The following is a 13,032-nucleotide window of genomic DNA, read 5'->3' as shown; positions in this document are numbered from 1 at the left end:
GGGAAGTTTAGCGTGCCATGTGGTCGTAATATTGCGTATTGAACCAACTATTACTTCCGTGGTAGCCTTCCGCGTATTTTTCAATGTTTTCTACGTGTATATATGTTGCTGGTGCGCCGTTAGCTACATGCTTGCGTGTTTGCTTTCAGGCCTTTACCTCCTGTTAGGTCTGTGGACAGAGCATTCCCGCGGGCGACAGGCATGACCAATGTGTGGCCTGCCTGGAGAAAACCGGCCATGACGCCGAAGTGTGTCCAATCTGTCTTGGGGTTTCCCCCCGTGCCCAAAAGAGGAGGGCGGCTGACACTCTCTTTTACAAAGAGATGCGAGAGGCGGGTGGGGAACTCACCCAGGTCCCCCCGTCTAAGACCCAAAAGCGGTCTCGTAAGGGAAAAAAATCCCACGGCCAATCCCCCTCTCCTGCTTCTACTGGTGGGTTTGACATGTCATTAATGGATAAATTATTTCAGCAACATATGGACTCCGTGAAGTCCCTCGTCCGTGAGTCTGTTGGAGGGCTCCGGCAGGAGTTCCTCGCTCACTCTGGACGGGGGGCGGAGAGTCAGGGGGTGGGATCGCCGGGCTCGGCTCGATCCCTCAGCCTTGAGGCGTCTGTAGACCCGTTGCCTCTGGCTTCGGGTCCGGACGCCTCGGCTGCCCGGAGGGGGAGGTGCTCCCAGTCCCCTCTCGGAGTTGGCGCAGGGACCGTTGAGTATTCCTGGGGTTCCGATCCCTGCGCCCTCCGCCCCATGAGAGCGGAGGCACCAGTTCTGCCTGGTATGCCTCCAGCGTCTCGGGACGGGGGTCGTGCATGCGCTTGCAGGGCTGGCGGCGGGGCACTCTGTCTGCTCCTCCCTCTCTGTGCTTCCTAGTGCTAGGCAGCCCACCGGGTCGGGGTTCGGGTCCTCTTTCAGAGGAGACCCAGCCTCAGACTCGGGCTCGGGCGCCGAGTCGATGGAGACTGGGGAGGTAGAGGAGCATGACGGTGCTTTCCGTTTTGCTCCGGCTCTGCGGGAGGTCCGGCAAAGGATTGCCGAGGGCCTACCCCAGGCCGCGGTGCCTGTTGGCAGCTCGGACTTCGGCTGAGTTCCGCTTGCCAGGCGAGGCGTTTGCCCCTAGGCAGCCTACGCCCAGGCGCAGCTCCGCATTCTGCCCTCGTTGGTACAGGGCGTGGTTGATCCCCTCTTGTCTGGTTCCCGTGTCCGGTTCGACTTGCCGGAGCTTGTACGGAGATACCAGCTTGGGGAGGAATCCCTGTTCGTGGTACCCATCGTGGACGAGTGTGTTTTCACTTCCGTCGCCCTGGGGGGAGGCTCGGCTTCCTCCGGAGCAGCTCCGGCTGCTCGGCAAGGGCGTGTTACTCCACCGTTTGCCCTGCGGGCCCCCTGAGGCATGCGTGCGGACCTACGAGGAGGTCTGCGGGCGCTATGCAGCAGGTCAGGGTGGTGGTCCATGAGGCCTACCTCTCCCCTCGATACAGAGGTCGGCCCTGGAGGCGGAGGGCATGCTGGTGGCGTTCGCCGCATGTCGTGCTGCTCCGTCAGCTATCTCGGAAGTACAGGCCCACCTCGCGAGCGACTCTTTGCGGTCTGCTGCGTCGACGGTGATGTGCGCAGTCATGGGGATGCGCAAGCTGTGGCTGTCGACGTCTCGGTACTCGGCAGCGACGCAGCAGACCTTGCTGGCCCTCCCCTTCCGTCTGGGAGCGACCCTCTTTCCAGGGGCACAGCAGGTCATTGGGAGGCTGCGCTGCAGCTACCTCCTTCAAGGACTCTAAGGCCTTGTTGGAGCACCCGCGGGTGTCTCGCCCCAGCTCCCGTTCCACCTTCCTCCGCCCGGGTGCAGCCTACACCCGAGTCTGCCGGCTGGCTTCGGCCGCTTGGTAGGGGTAGGCGGAGGAACCGGTCCGCCAAGGGTAGGGGCAAGGAGCAGTCTTCGTCGACTAGCTCCCAGCCTTTTGCGCGGTAGCGGGAGGTCTGCCCGACCTCCCGTTAACCCATCAGGCTGTCGCTCAAGCCGTGTGTCACGCCCAGTCAGCTCCGCTGCTCGGGACAACGCACGCGCTCCTACCCCATATCCCAGTGGGAGGCCACCTCTCTCTATTCCTGACGGAATGGGAGAAGGCTACCAACAATGCTTGGGTGCTGGCCACCGTCAGCATCGGCCATTTACCACTGTGGAAGCGAGGTCCGCCCGACTTCGGTGCCGTCATGTCAGGCAAGGGCGGACATATTGCGTGACGAAGTTCAGGCTCTGCTGGACAAGTCCCTTGTCGGCGCATTCCACCGGGAGAGGAACAGGCGGGATTTTACTCCACGTACTTCCTCGTCCCGAAGAAAGACGGCGGGTTCCGTCCCATTCTCAACCTCAAGGGGTTGAACCGCATGCTAGAAGTACCATCCTTCAAGATGGAGACACTGCGCTCGGTGATCTCATCTGTTCAGCCCGGCGATTGGCTCACGTCAATCGACCTAAAGGATGCGTATCTGCATGTGCCCATACATCCATCGTTCAAGCAGTACGCCGGTTCTCTTACGGCGGGATGTGTTACCAATTCAGGGTGCTCCCCCCGGCATATCGACTGCCCCAAGGGTGTTCACCAAGCTCATGTTAGTCCCAGCTACCCTCGCTCGTTCGCAAGGAAGGCGTTGTTACCCTTACCTCGACGACTGGTTGCTCGGAGCACTAACACAGCCAGCGAGTCTAGATGCTACTCACACAGTGATAGACATTCTAATTCGACTGGGGTGGATCATCAACCTCAAGAAATCCGACCTGGTACCCACCCAGGACTTGGTTTTTCTTGGGGCGCGATTCCAAACAAACAAGGATCTCGTTTCCTTGTTAAGCCCGACCCGGATCACCAGAGTTGGGAGATGGTATCTTCGTTCCTCTCCCAGCCCCAGGCACCAGCGCGGACTTGGCTCCGTCTACTGGAGCCATATGGCGGCGTGCGATCTCTGTAGTGTGGCGGTAGCGGTTGAGGATCGCCCTATACAGCAAGCTTTGGCTCGGCTGTGGGCTCACCGCGGAGGATCTGGGCGCAGTCTCACAGTCCCCAGTGGTTGACACCTCACCTTCAGTGGTGGACAAATGTCGGGGAATCTCACCAGGGGATCCCCTTGGAAATCCGGCGCCAGCTCTCACAGTTCAGACCGATCGTCCCTCACGGGCTGGGGGTGTTCTGGGCAGTCTGTCGGCGTCCGGACTCTGGTCGAAGCGAAGCCCACCTTCACATCAGCGTGTTGGAACTGAGAGCTGTGCGGTTGGTTTTCGGGCTTCAGAGAGCATGTCCGTGGCCAGGTAGTCCGTCTTCAGTTGGACAACCAGGCGGCCATGTCGTACATCCTGAAGCAGGCGCTGACGCGGTGTCCCCAGCGCTCCTCCGGGGCGTGGGACTTTCTCCTCTGGTGCGACCAGTGCGATTGTCAGGTACTCCCTGTTTATCTCCGGGGCTGGAGAGCGTCGCGAGCAGGCGGCTCTCGCCCGGATCCTGGCCCGCCGCAGTGGATGCTTTCGACAGGCAGATTTTCAGAGTAATCTCCCAGTTATGCGGGTCGTTCCAGGTGGATCTGTTTGCGTCCGGCGGGGCGCATCAGACACCGTGTTCTGCTCTCGAATACGGACCCAGAGGCGTTGGCTGCGGCGCCTTCCTGCTGGATTGGGACGGGCAAAGTGCTCTGGGCGTTCCCGCCGTTACCACTCATTCCCGTGTCCTTTCACAGCTGTCCACCCAGCCAGCTCGGCTGCTTGTGCTACTGGCACCGCTTTGGCCGTCCACAGAGCTGGTTTCGGTAATTCTCAGGTTTCTGGCTCAGCCTCCTGATCTATTACCTTACGACCCGGACATTCTCACTCAGAGCGGGCCCCACCCAAATCCGCGGATTCAGTGGGTGGCTTGGCCTCTGTCAGGTCTAGCCTCGAGCGCGCGGAATTCCTGCAGCAGTTGCAGACACAATTCTGGCTTCGGTGGGATTAGACAAACGTTCAGTATGAGGATAGGTGGTCCCGCTATGCGCGCTGGTGTTCAGATAGGGGGATTGCAGATCCCTTTTCTGCGGATTTAGTTTGAGTATTGGGTTTTTGCAAGCTCGTTTGGAAGAAGGCCTGGCGGCTTCGACCATTCGTGGCTACTCCACCGCTATTTCCACTTTTCACACCCCTGTCGATGGTGCTCTTCTGGGGCAGCACCCTCTCGTACGGCGCTTTCTTGCTGGCGCGGAACGGATTCGACGTGTTGGAACTGAGAGCTGTGCGGTTGGTTTTCGAGAGCTTCAGAGAGCATGTCCGTGGCCAGGTAGTCCGTCTTCAGTTGGACAACCAGACGGCCATGTCGTACATCCTGAAGCAGGGCGGCACGGTGTCCCCAGCGCTCCTCCGGGAGGCGTGGGACTTTCTCCTCTGGTGCGACCAGTGCGACTGTCAGGTACTCCTGTTTATCTTCGGGGCTGGAGAGCGTGCGAGCAGATCGCTCTCTCGCCGGATCCTGGCCCTCAAAGGAGTGGATGCTCGACAGGCAGATTTTCAGAGTAATCTCCCAGTTGTGCGGGTCGTTCCAGGTTGATCTGTTTGCGTCGGCGGGACGCATCAGACACCCGTGTTCTGCTCTCTAATACCGACCCAGGGCGTTGGCTGCCGACGCCTTCCTGCTGGATTGGGACGGGCAAAGTGCTCTGGGCGCTTCCCGCGCCGTTACCACTCATTCCCGTGTCCTTTCACAGCTGTCCACCCAGCCAGCTCGGCTGCTTGTGCTACTGGCACCGCTTTGGCGTCACAGAGCTGGTTTCGGTAATTCTCAGGTTTCTGGCTCAGCCTCCTGATCTATTACCTTCACTGACCCGGACATTCTCACTCAGAGCGGGCCCACCCAAATCCACGGATTCAGTGGGTGGCTTGGCCTCTGTCAGGTCTAGCCTCGAGGCACGCTGAATTCCTGCAGCAGTTGCAGACACAATTCTGGCTTCGGAGGGATTCGACAAGCGTTCAGTATGAGGATAGGTGGTCCCGCTATGCGGCGCTGGTGTTCAGATAGGGGATTGCAGATCCCTTTTCTGCGGATTTAGTTTGAGTATTGGGTTTTGCAAGCTCGTTTGGAAGAAGGCCTGGCGGCCGACCCATTCGTGGCTACTCCACCGCTATTTCCACTTTTCACACCCCTGTCGATGGTGCTCTTCTGGGGCAGCACCCCTCAGCATAGCGCTTTCTTGCTGGCTGAACGGATTCGACCTGCTCTCAGGCTTAACCAGTCCACCTTTGGATTTGTCAACCGTGCTAGATTGGCTGTCCGGTCCAACTTTCTCACACCTATCGGCTATTTCCATTCAGTTGTTAACTTGGAAGGCTGTTTTCTGGTGGCGGTAACATCTGGACGTAGGGTCGGCGATTTACATGCTATGTCGTCCGACCCGGCTGACTATGTTTCACACTGATCGTGTCAGCATTAAGCCTCCGGATACTTACGCAGCCGAAGGTCGATCACGCTTTCCATGTGACAGCTCCTATCGAACTTCCCACTCTTACCCAGCCTTCCACATTGGGGACCACTCCTCGAGCACTCACCCGTTGGATGTCCGTAAAAGCGCTCAAAGTCTATATCAAGCGAGCATGGGGAATCTGTGCGGGTACCCAGCTGTTCTGTTGTTCTGGTGGCGGGAAGGCTGGTCTGCCAGCGAGCAAGCAGACTTTGTCCCCGCTGGCTAGTTTCGTGTATTTGTGCCGCTTATCAGGCTAAGGGCAAGCCTCCCCCTGAGGGGTTGAAGGCTCACTCGGTCAGGGCAGTAGCCGCATCAAAAGCTTTTGCATCGGCACTCCCCATTGAAGAGATCTGCTCTGCCGCTATTTGGAGCCGGCCAAGCCACGCGTTTATCGGCACTACCAGCTCGATACACATTCCGTAATCGTCGCGAGCTTTGGCCGTTCTGTTCTCTCCAGTGGACAGTGTCCTGCCACCCTGACCGAGTGAGTCTTGGTTTATTGGTTTGTTTATTGACGCTGCTGTACAATAATTGTGTATTATTGACATATCTGCTACTGTGAGCTAACTACCCCCTTTCGATTCTCTCAGGAGTAATTAGTCGATTGTGAGCGGTATTGACATTCCCCCCTACGGTGCTCACTAATCGACACGTGGTGGGTGGGGTTTTGTTGACATTCGTACATGTGCGATTGCCTATGCTAAGCGTATGGAGGTCGTCTTTGAGCACAAATCCTCCTGTCAGTTCCCTCCCATAATGCCTCGCGAATAACTGGGACAAGTGACAGGTGAGTGTTATGGCGTCTGTTCAATTTTTTCCATGATCACGATCGCTATATTTTGTGTGTGCTTGGACAGAATTCCCTCCTCCCTGGCCTCCGGTCTTTGGGAGTCTGTGTTTATGCATAATATGTACCCCAAGGACGATCTCTATGAAGAAGAATTAACCAAACCTGAAGAGGTTTTCAATTCTTCGAAGAGAGTCGATCCTTGGGGTAAACCTCCGCCTCTCCGCAATTCTGTTCACTGATATATTCAACAGAAGGAATGATGATACGGGTCTAGGAGCTTACCCAGTTGGTGCGCATGCGCAACGGGAGGTAACTCCGTGAGGTAGGGGCCGTATAGTAAATAAAAGAGTTTATTTATTGTACAATCTTTTTATTCAAAAAACATTGATACAACTGTCACAGGACATTTTCAGCTTGGAAAATGCATAATATGTACCCCAAGGACGACTCTCTTCGAAGAATTGAAAACCTCTTCAGGTTTGGTTAAATTTTTAAGGACATTTACTGGAGTATGTTAATCAATTTATCTTATAAAGTTTCATTAAGTTACCTCCAAAAGATTCAGTTACATAGCAAATCAGTAATTAGCTAGGGTTAATCCATTTTATATATCAGGCAGGGGAGTATGGTGTGTTTTCTTTGTTAATTACCTACTCCACTGTCTCATAACTGGGAGTCTCACAACTGGGAGTTCTCACAAATGGGAGTAGACCGGCAGAGGATGCCAGATCTATACAGGGGATGCCAGATGTAGGCAGGGGATGCCAGATGTAGGCAGGGGATGCCAGATGTAGGCAGGTGTAGGCAGGGGATGCCAGATGTATGTTAGACATAGGTGTAAATACAAGTATGATAGTGTGTTTATGTGTATATCCAGGTTAGAGGGGCAGTGGTTCAAGTGTTCACTCATCACACTGAAGGCCAAGGTTTAATTCCCTTCATGGGTGCCATGTGTCAAGCCCATTTCTGACATACCCCAATGGTGACTATAGCTAAATGCGCCTCACTCACTCACACTAAACCATGCTTCCATGGCAGAGATACCATCAATCGCAGGCTGGACCATAAACGACAGAAGCTGAGCGACCACTCTGAGCATGTGCAGAAGCTGAGGTCAAAGATGACCTCTTTGAAGGAAGAGAAGCTGAAGATTGACAGTGAGCTGCAGCAGCAGACGAAGTTGGAAGAGACGAAGGCTAGCCTCCTCACCGACAATAAACTTCATGAACAGGACATCCAGGTAACTCAGGCTGTTGCTGTTGGTAGTTACAGCAACATTATCCAGAGTGTTGGTAGTTACAGCAACATTATGCAGAGTGTTGGCTGTTTTACCAGCTACTGATGGTACAGTCTCTCCGTGATACTTAGATATTAATATGAAACACAAAGATGCCAATCATCACAATTTTGGCATAACAGTTACAATACTGAGCTTTCAGCCTCCTCTAATTTGGATGTTTGAAACAAATTTTTGACTTGTAAATATTAACATTTTTAATGTGATGTGAAGAATTCTACAAAGATTTTGCTGAGCAATGAGAGCCATACTTCGAATTCACAGTCTCAGAATTCATTACGCAGTAATGCTCAGTGGTACAAGGTCTTTGATTGGTTGTTAGATAAAACACATTCAAGTCATTTTATCAGTTGTTCTTTGTAGTGCAGACAAAGAACTAAACATACACTATATTACTTCAGAACTCCGAACACTGCTACTCTGTTTCCGAAAATTTGTAATTGGAGTCCCATGTATTGTATGCATGTGTGGAGCTTTGACCACATATTTCACAAAAATCATGAAAATACCTTGCAGACGTGCTAGCCCACTGAGATACCATGCCGCAGTGAAGCATGAATACCCCACTCAGACACATTATACTGACTCCGAGCCGACCAGTCCTTGTTGTACCCATTAATGCCGAGCGCCAGACAGGGACCAACAAGTACCATATTTTAACGTATTTTGGTATGACGCGGATGGGGATCGAACCCGCGACCTTCCGCTCTCCGGGCGGACGCTCTAACCACTACACCATGGAGGCGGTCTACTAACCTGGTACTGATGAGTCAATCTGAACAACTGGTTCACGGTTCACTGACTGCCATGGAGACATGCTCTTTCCATGGGGCAGGGTATGAATGATTTATTCTCTCCATTTATACCCCGCTGGGGCGGTGTACATCTGTGCACTGAGCATACATGGTAATTTGTTCAAGGACACATAAACCAATCAGAGATGGACATTCTTACATGAGGTAGGATAAATACTAGTGTGACAGTTTACTGTTTTAAACCACAGTTATGAACTGTTTCATGAGCTGTTTTATGAAACAGCATCTGGTTACAATGGGCAATGGGTGTAACAATAGTTGTTGTTTATTGATCATTGTATTTCAATTCCAGTATTGATGGAATACAGGTACATGATCATCTTTCTTTGTTTGCAGGAAGCCAAGACTCAGATCGGACCACTTGAGGTACGTTGTCTGTAATAATAACAATGATCATAATGATACAAATATGATTCAGAATAAGGAAAAACATGGCAAATGCCCTGCTTGAATCAAAATTTGCAAGTTGTCTGATTCCCCATTGTTCTTGGTGCCCAAGGTTTGGAACCTCCCAACATCTTGACCGACATTGAGAGAGTACCTGGTTTGGCTGCAAGGAACACAGCCTTTCTGACACTCTGGGTAATGCAGAAGTCTGCAATGTTGAGCAGCCTAAACATTCTCCGCAAAGTTCTTAGTGGGTTGGATTGGTCAGCTGTTTCTTGGAGAAGTCCCGTTTTGTGGCCATGAGCTGATGATGAGTCTAACCACCCTGAACATTCCGGGATCACTTGAACCCTCTTTGCTGCATTTATTATTTGAATCTGTAAATAATAATACAGTGTAATAACGCTTTGTTTAACTGTACTGACACTGACTGGTGTGTCCATAGGAGCAGATTGAGCGCCAGCGCCAGGAGAAGATGAAACTGGTGGCTACCAAGGAAGACAAGCTTGACGGAGCCAAGGCCGAGGTAAGTTTAGCTAAACACCATAGCCATCTCCTCCTGACAATGTTCCTGCTTGAATCCTTTGTTTATGTGGTGATGTATCTATGATTCTTGACACCAAACCCATTCTGATAGATTTCACCAGAGTTGTAAACATCTGACACCTGCATCATTGCAAAATAACTAGAGTACTGTAGAACCAAACTCACTCTTTGTAGGATCTGCCTTGCGAAATTGTACGCAAAATGTGCATATTGGTTTATGCCTAAAAAGGTGGGATATGAGGGGTGGTGCTACAATAGTAGATAAGGTGAGATGGGGATTCTTGTTACACTCTGGGAGGCAAGGTGCTACAACATGGTGAGCTGTATGTCTAGGTTGCTGTGTTTACAGATTGACTGTGTGAAGTCGGAGGCCAAACAAGTGAAGGACATCAACGGTGAAATCAAGCTGTGAGTACACTTATATAGGTGTATAAGGATTCTCCCCTAACTTCTACAATTATATCAGTGTATTAGGATTCTCTCCTTAGTTCTACAAATATATATGTGTATGAGGATTCTCCTTACTTCTAGAGGCGTTAGTTATATAGGTGTATAAGGATTCTCTCCTTACTTCTAGAGGTTTTTGTTATATAGGTGTATAAGGATTCTCTCCTTACTTCTAGAGGCGTTAGTTATATAGGTGTGTAAGGATTCTCTCCTTACTTCTAGAGGTGTTAGTTATATAGGTGTATAAGGATTCTCTCCTTACTTCTAGAGGTGTTAGTTATATAGGTGTGTAAGGATTCTCTCCTAGAGGTTTTTGTTATATAGGTGTATAAGGATTCTCCTTACTTCTAGAGGTGTTAGTTATATAGGTGTATAAGGATTCTCTCCTTACTTCTAGAGGTTTTTGTTATATAGGTGTATAAGGATTCTCTCCTTACTTCTAGAGGTGTTAGTTATATGGGTGTGAAGGATTCTCTCCTTACTTCTAGAGGTGTTAGTTATATAGGTGTGTAAGGATTCTCTCTTTACTTCTAGAGGTGTTAGTTATATAGGTGTATAAGGATTCTCTCCTTACTTCTAGAGGTGTTAGTTATATAGGTGTGTAAGGATTCTCTCCTTACTTCTAGAGGTGTTAGTTATATGGATGTGTAAGGATTCTCTCCTTACTTCTAGAGGTGTTAGTTATATGGGTGTGTAAGGATTCTCTCCTTACTTCTAGAGTTGTTAGTTATATGGGTGTGTAAGGATTCTCTCTTTACTTCTAGAGGTGTTAGTTATATGGATGTGTAAGGATTCTCTCCTTACTTCTAGAGGTGTTAGTTATATGGGTGTGTAAGGATTCTCTCCTTACTTCTAGAGTTGTTAGTTATATGGGTGTGTAAGGATTCTCTCTTTACTTCTAGAGGTGTTAGTTATATGGGTGTGTAAGGATTCTCTCCTTACTTCTAGAGGTGTTAGTTATATAGGTGTATAAGGATTCTCTCCTTACTTCTAGAGGTGTTAGTTATATGGGTGTGTATGATTCTCTCCTTACTTCTAGAGGTGTTAGTTATATAGGTGTATAAGGATTCTCTCCTTACTTCTAGAGGTGTTAGTTATATGGGTGTGTAAGGATTCTCTCCTTACTTCTAGAGGTGTTAGTTATATAGGTGTATAAGGATTCTCTCCTTACTTCTAGAGGTGTTAGTTATATAGGTGTGTAAGGATTCTCTCCTTACTTCTAGAGGTGTTAGTTATATGGGTGTGTAAGGATTCTCTCCTTACTTCTAGAGGTGTTAGTTATATAGGTGTATAAGGATTCTCTCCTTACTTCTAGAGGTGTTAGTTATATAGGTGTGTAAGGATTCTCTCCTTACTTCTAGAGTTGTTAGTTATATGGGTGTGTATGATTCTCTTTACTTCTAGAGGTGTTAGTTATATGGGTGTGTAGGATTCTCTCCTTACTTCTAGAGGTGTTAGTTATATAGGTGTATAGGATTCTCTCCTTACTTCTAGAGGTGTTAGTTATATGGGTGTGTAAGGATTCTCTCCTTACTTCTAGAGGTGTTAGTTATATAGGTGTGTAAGGATTCTCCTTACTTCTAGAGGTGTTAGTTATATGGGTATATAAGGATTCTCTCCTTACTTCTAGAGGTGTTAGTTATATGGGTATATAAGGATTCTCTCCTTACTTCTAGAGGTGTTAGTTATATGGGTGTGTAAGGATTCTATCCTTACTTCTAGTCTAGAGGTGTTAGTTATGTAGGTATATAAGGATTCTCTCCTTACTTCTAGAGGTGTTAGTTATATGGGTATATAAGGATTCTCTCCTTACTTCTAGAGGTGTTAGTTATATGGGTGTGTAAGGATTCTCTCCTTACTTCTAGAGGTGTTAGTTATATAGGTGTGTAAGGATTCTCCTTACTTCTAGAGGTGTTAGTTATATAGGTGTGTAAGGATTCTCTCCTTATTTCTAGAGGTGTTAGTTATATGGGTGTGTAAAGGTTTTCTCCTTTCTTCTAGAGGTGTTAGTTATATGGGTGTGTAAGGATTCTCTCCTTACTTCTAGAGGTGTTACTTATATGGGTGTGTAAAGATTTTCTCCTTACTTCTAGAGGTGTTACTTATATGGGTGTGTAAAGATTCTCTCCTTACTTCTAGAGGTGTTAGTTATATAGGTGTGTAAAGGTTTTCTCCTTACTTCTAGAGGTGTTAGTTATATGGGTGTGTAAAGGTTTTCTCCTTACTTCTAGAGGTGTTAGTTATATGGGTGTGTAAGGATTCTCTCCTTACTTCTAGGGGTTAGTTATGTAGGTATATAAGGATTCTCTCCTTACTTCTAGAGGTGTTAGTTATATGGGTGTGTAAGGATTCTCTCCTTACTTCTAGGGGTTAGTTATGTAGGTATATAAGGATTCTCTCCTTACTTCTAGGTGTTAGTTATATGGGTGTGTAGGATCTCTCCTTACTTCTAGGGGGTTAGTTATGTAGGCATATATGATTCTCTCCTTACTTCTAGAGGGGTTAGTTATGTAGGTATATATGATTCTCTCCTTACTTCTAGAGTGTTAGTTATATAGGTGTGTATGATTCTCTCCTTACTCTAGAGGTGTTAGTTATATAGGTGTGTATGATTCTCTCCCTTACTTCTAGAGGTGTTAGTTATATAGGTGTATAATGATTCTCTCCTTACTTCTAGAGGTGTTAGTTATATAGGTGTGTATGATTCTCTCCTTACTTCTAGAGGTGTTAGTTATATAGGTGTATATGATTCTCTCCTTACTCTAGAGGTGTTAGTTATATAGGTGTGTAGGATTCTCTCCTTACTTCTAGGGGTTAGTTATATAGGTATATAAGGATTCTCTCCTTACTTCTAGGGGTTAGTTATGTAGGTATATAAGGATTCTCTCCTTACTTCTAGAGGTGTTAGTTATATGGGTGTGTATGATTCTCTCCTTACTTCTAGAGGTGTTAGTTATATAGGTGTGTGGTATGATTCCTCTCCTTACTTCTAGAGGTGTTACTTATATAGGTGTGTAAGGATTCTCTCCTTACTTCTAGAGGTGTTAGTTATATAGGTGTATAATGAGTTCTCTCCTTACTCTAGAGGTGTTAGTTATATGGGTGTGTATGATTCTCTCCTTACTTCTAGAGGTGTTAGTTATATGGGTGTGTAAGGATTCTCTCCTTACTTCTAGAGGTGTTAGTTATATAGGTGTGTAAGGATTCTCTCCCTTACTTCTAGAGGTGTTAGTTATATAGGTGTGTAAGGGTGTCTCCTTACTTCTAGAGGTGTTA

General features: G+C 48.6%; 1 protein-coding gene across 4 annotated transcripts in view; it reads left to right on the top strand.

The window, feature by feature from the left end:
- Positions 1-13,032, top strand: part of LOC124266222 (DNA repair protein RAD50-like) — a 132,378-nt gene that overhangs the window by 49,321 nt on the left and 70,025 nt on the right. Inside the window, exons 29-32 of one of the 4 annotated variants that reach the window (XM_046701035.1) lie at positions 7,303-7,504; positions 8,713-8,742; positions 9,209-9,289; positions 9,659-9,717. The exons of the other annotated variants lie outside the window; for them this stretch is intronic. Coding sequence (XP_046556991.1) covers positions 7,303-7,504; positions 8,713-8,742; positions 9,209-9,289; positions 9,659-9,717 — 372 coding nt within the window. The remainder of the gene's footprint in view (positions 1-7,302; positions 7,505-8,712; positions 8,743-9,208; positions 9,290-9,658; positions 9,718-13,032) is intronic. 4 annotated transcript variants of the gene reach the window in all.

This window comes from Haliotis rubra, unplaced genomic scaffold (assembly GCF_003918875.1).
Source record: "Haliotis rubra isolate DU_JTF1 unplaced genomic scaffold, ASM391887v1 Scf124, whole genome shotgun sequence".
NCBI classification, from domain to species: domain Eukaryota; kingdom Metazoa; phylum Mollusca; class Gastropoda; order Lepetellida; family Haliotidae; genus Haliotis; species Haliotis rubra.
The sequence above is the reverse complement of the archived record's forward strand: the minus strand, read 5'-3'. Positions and strand labels throughout refer to the sequence as shown.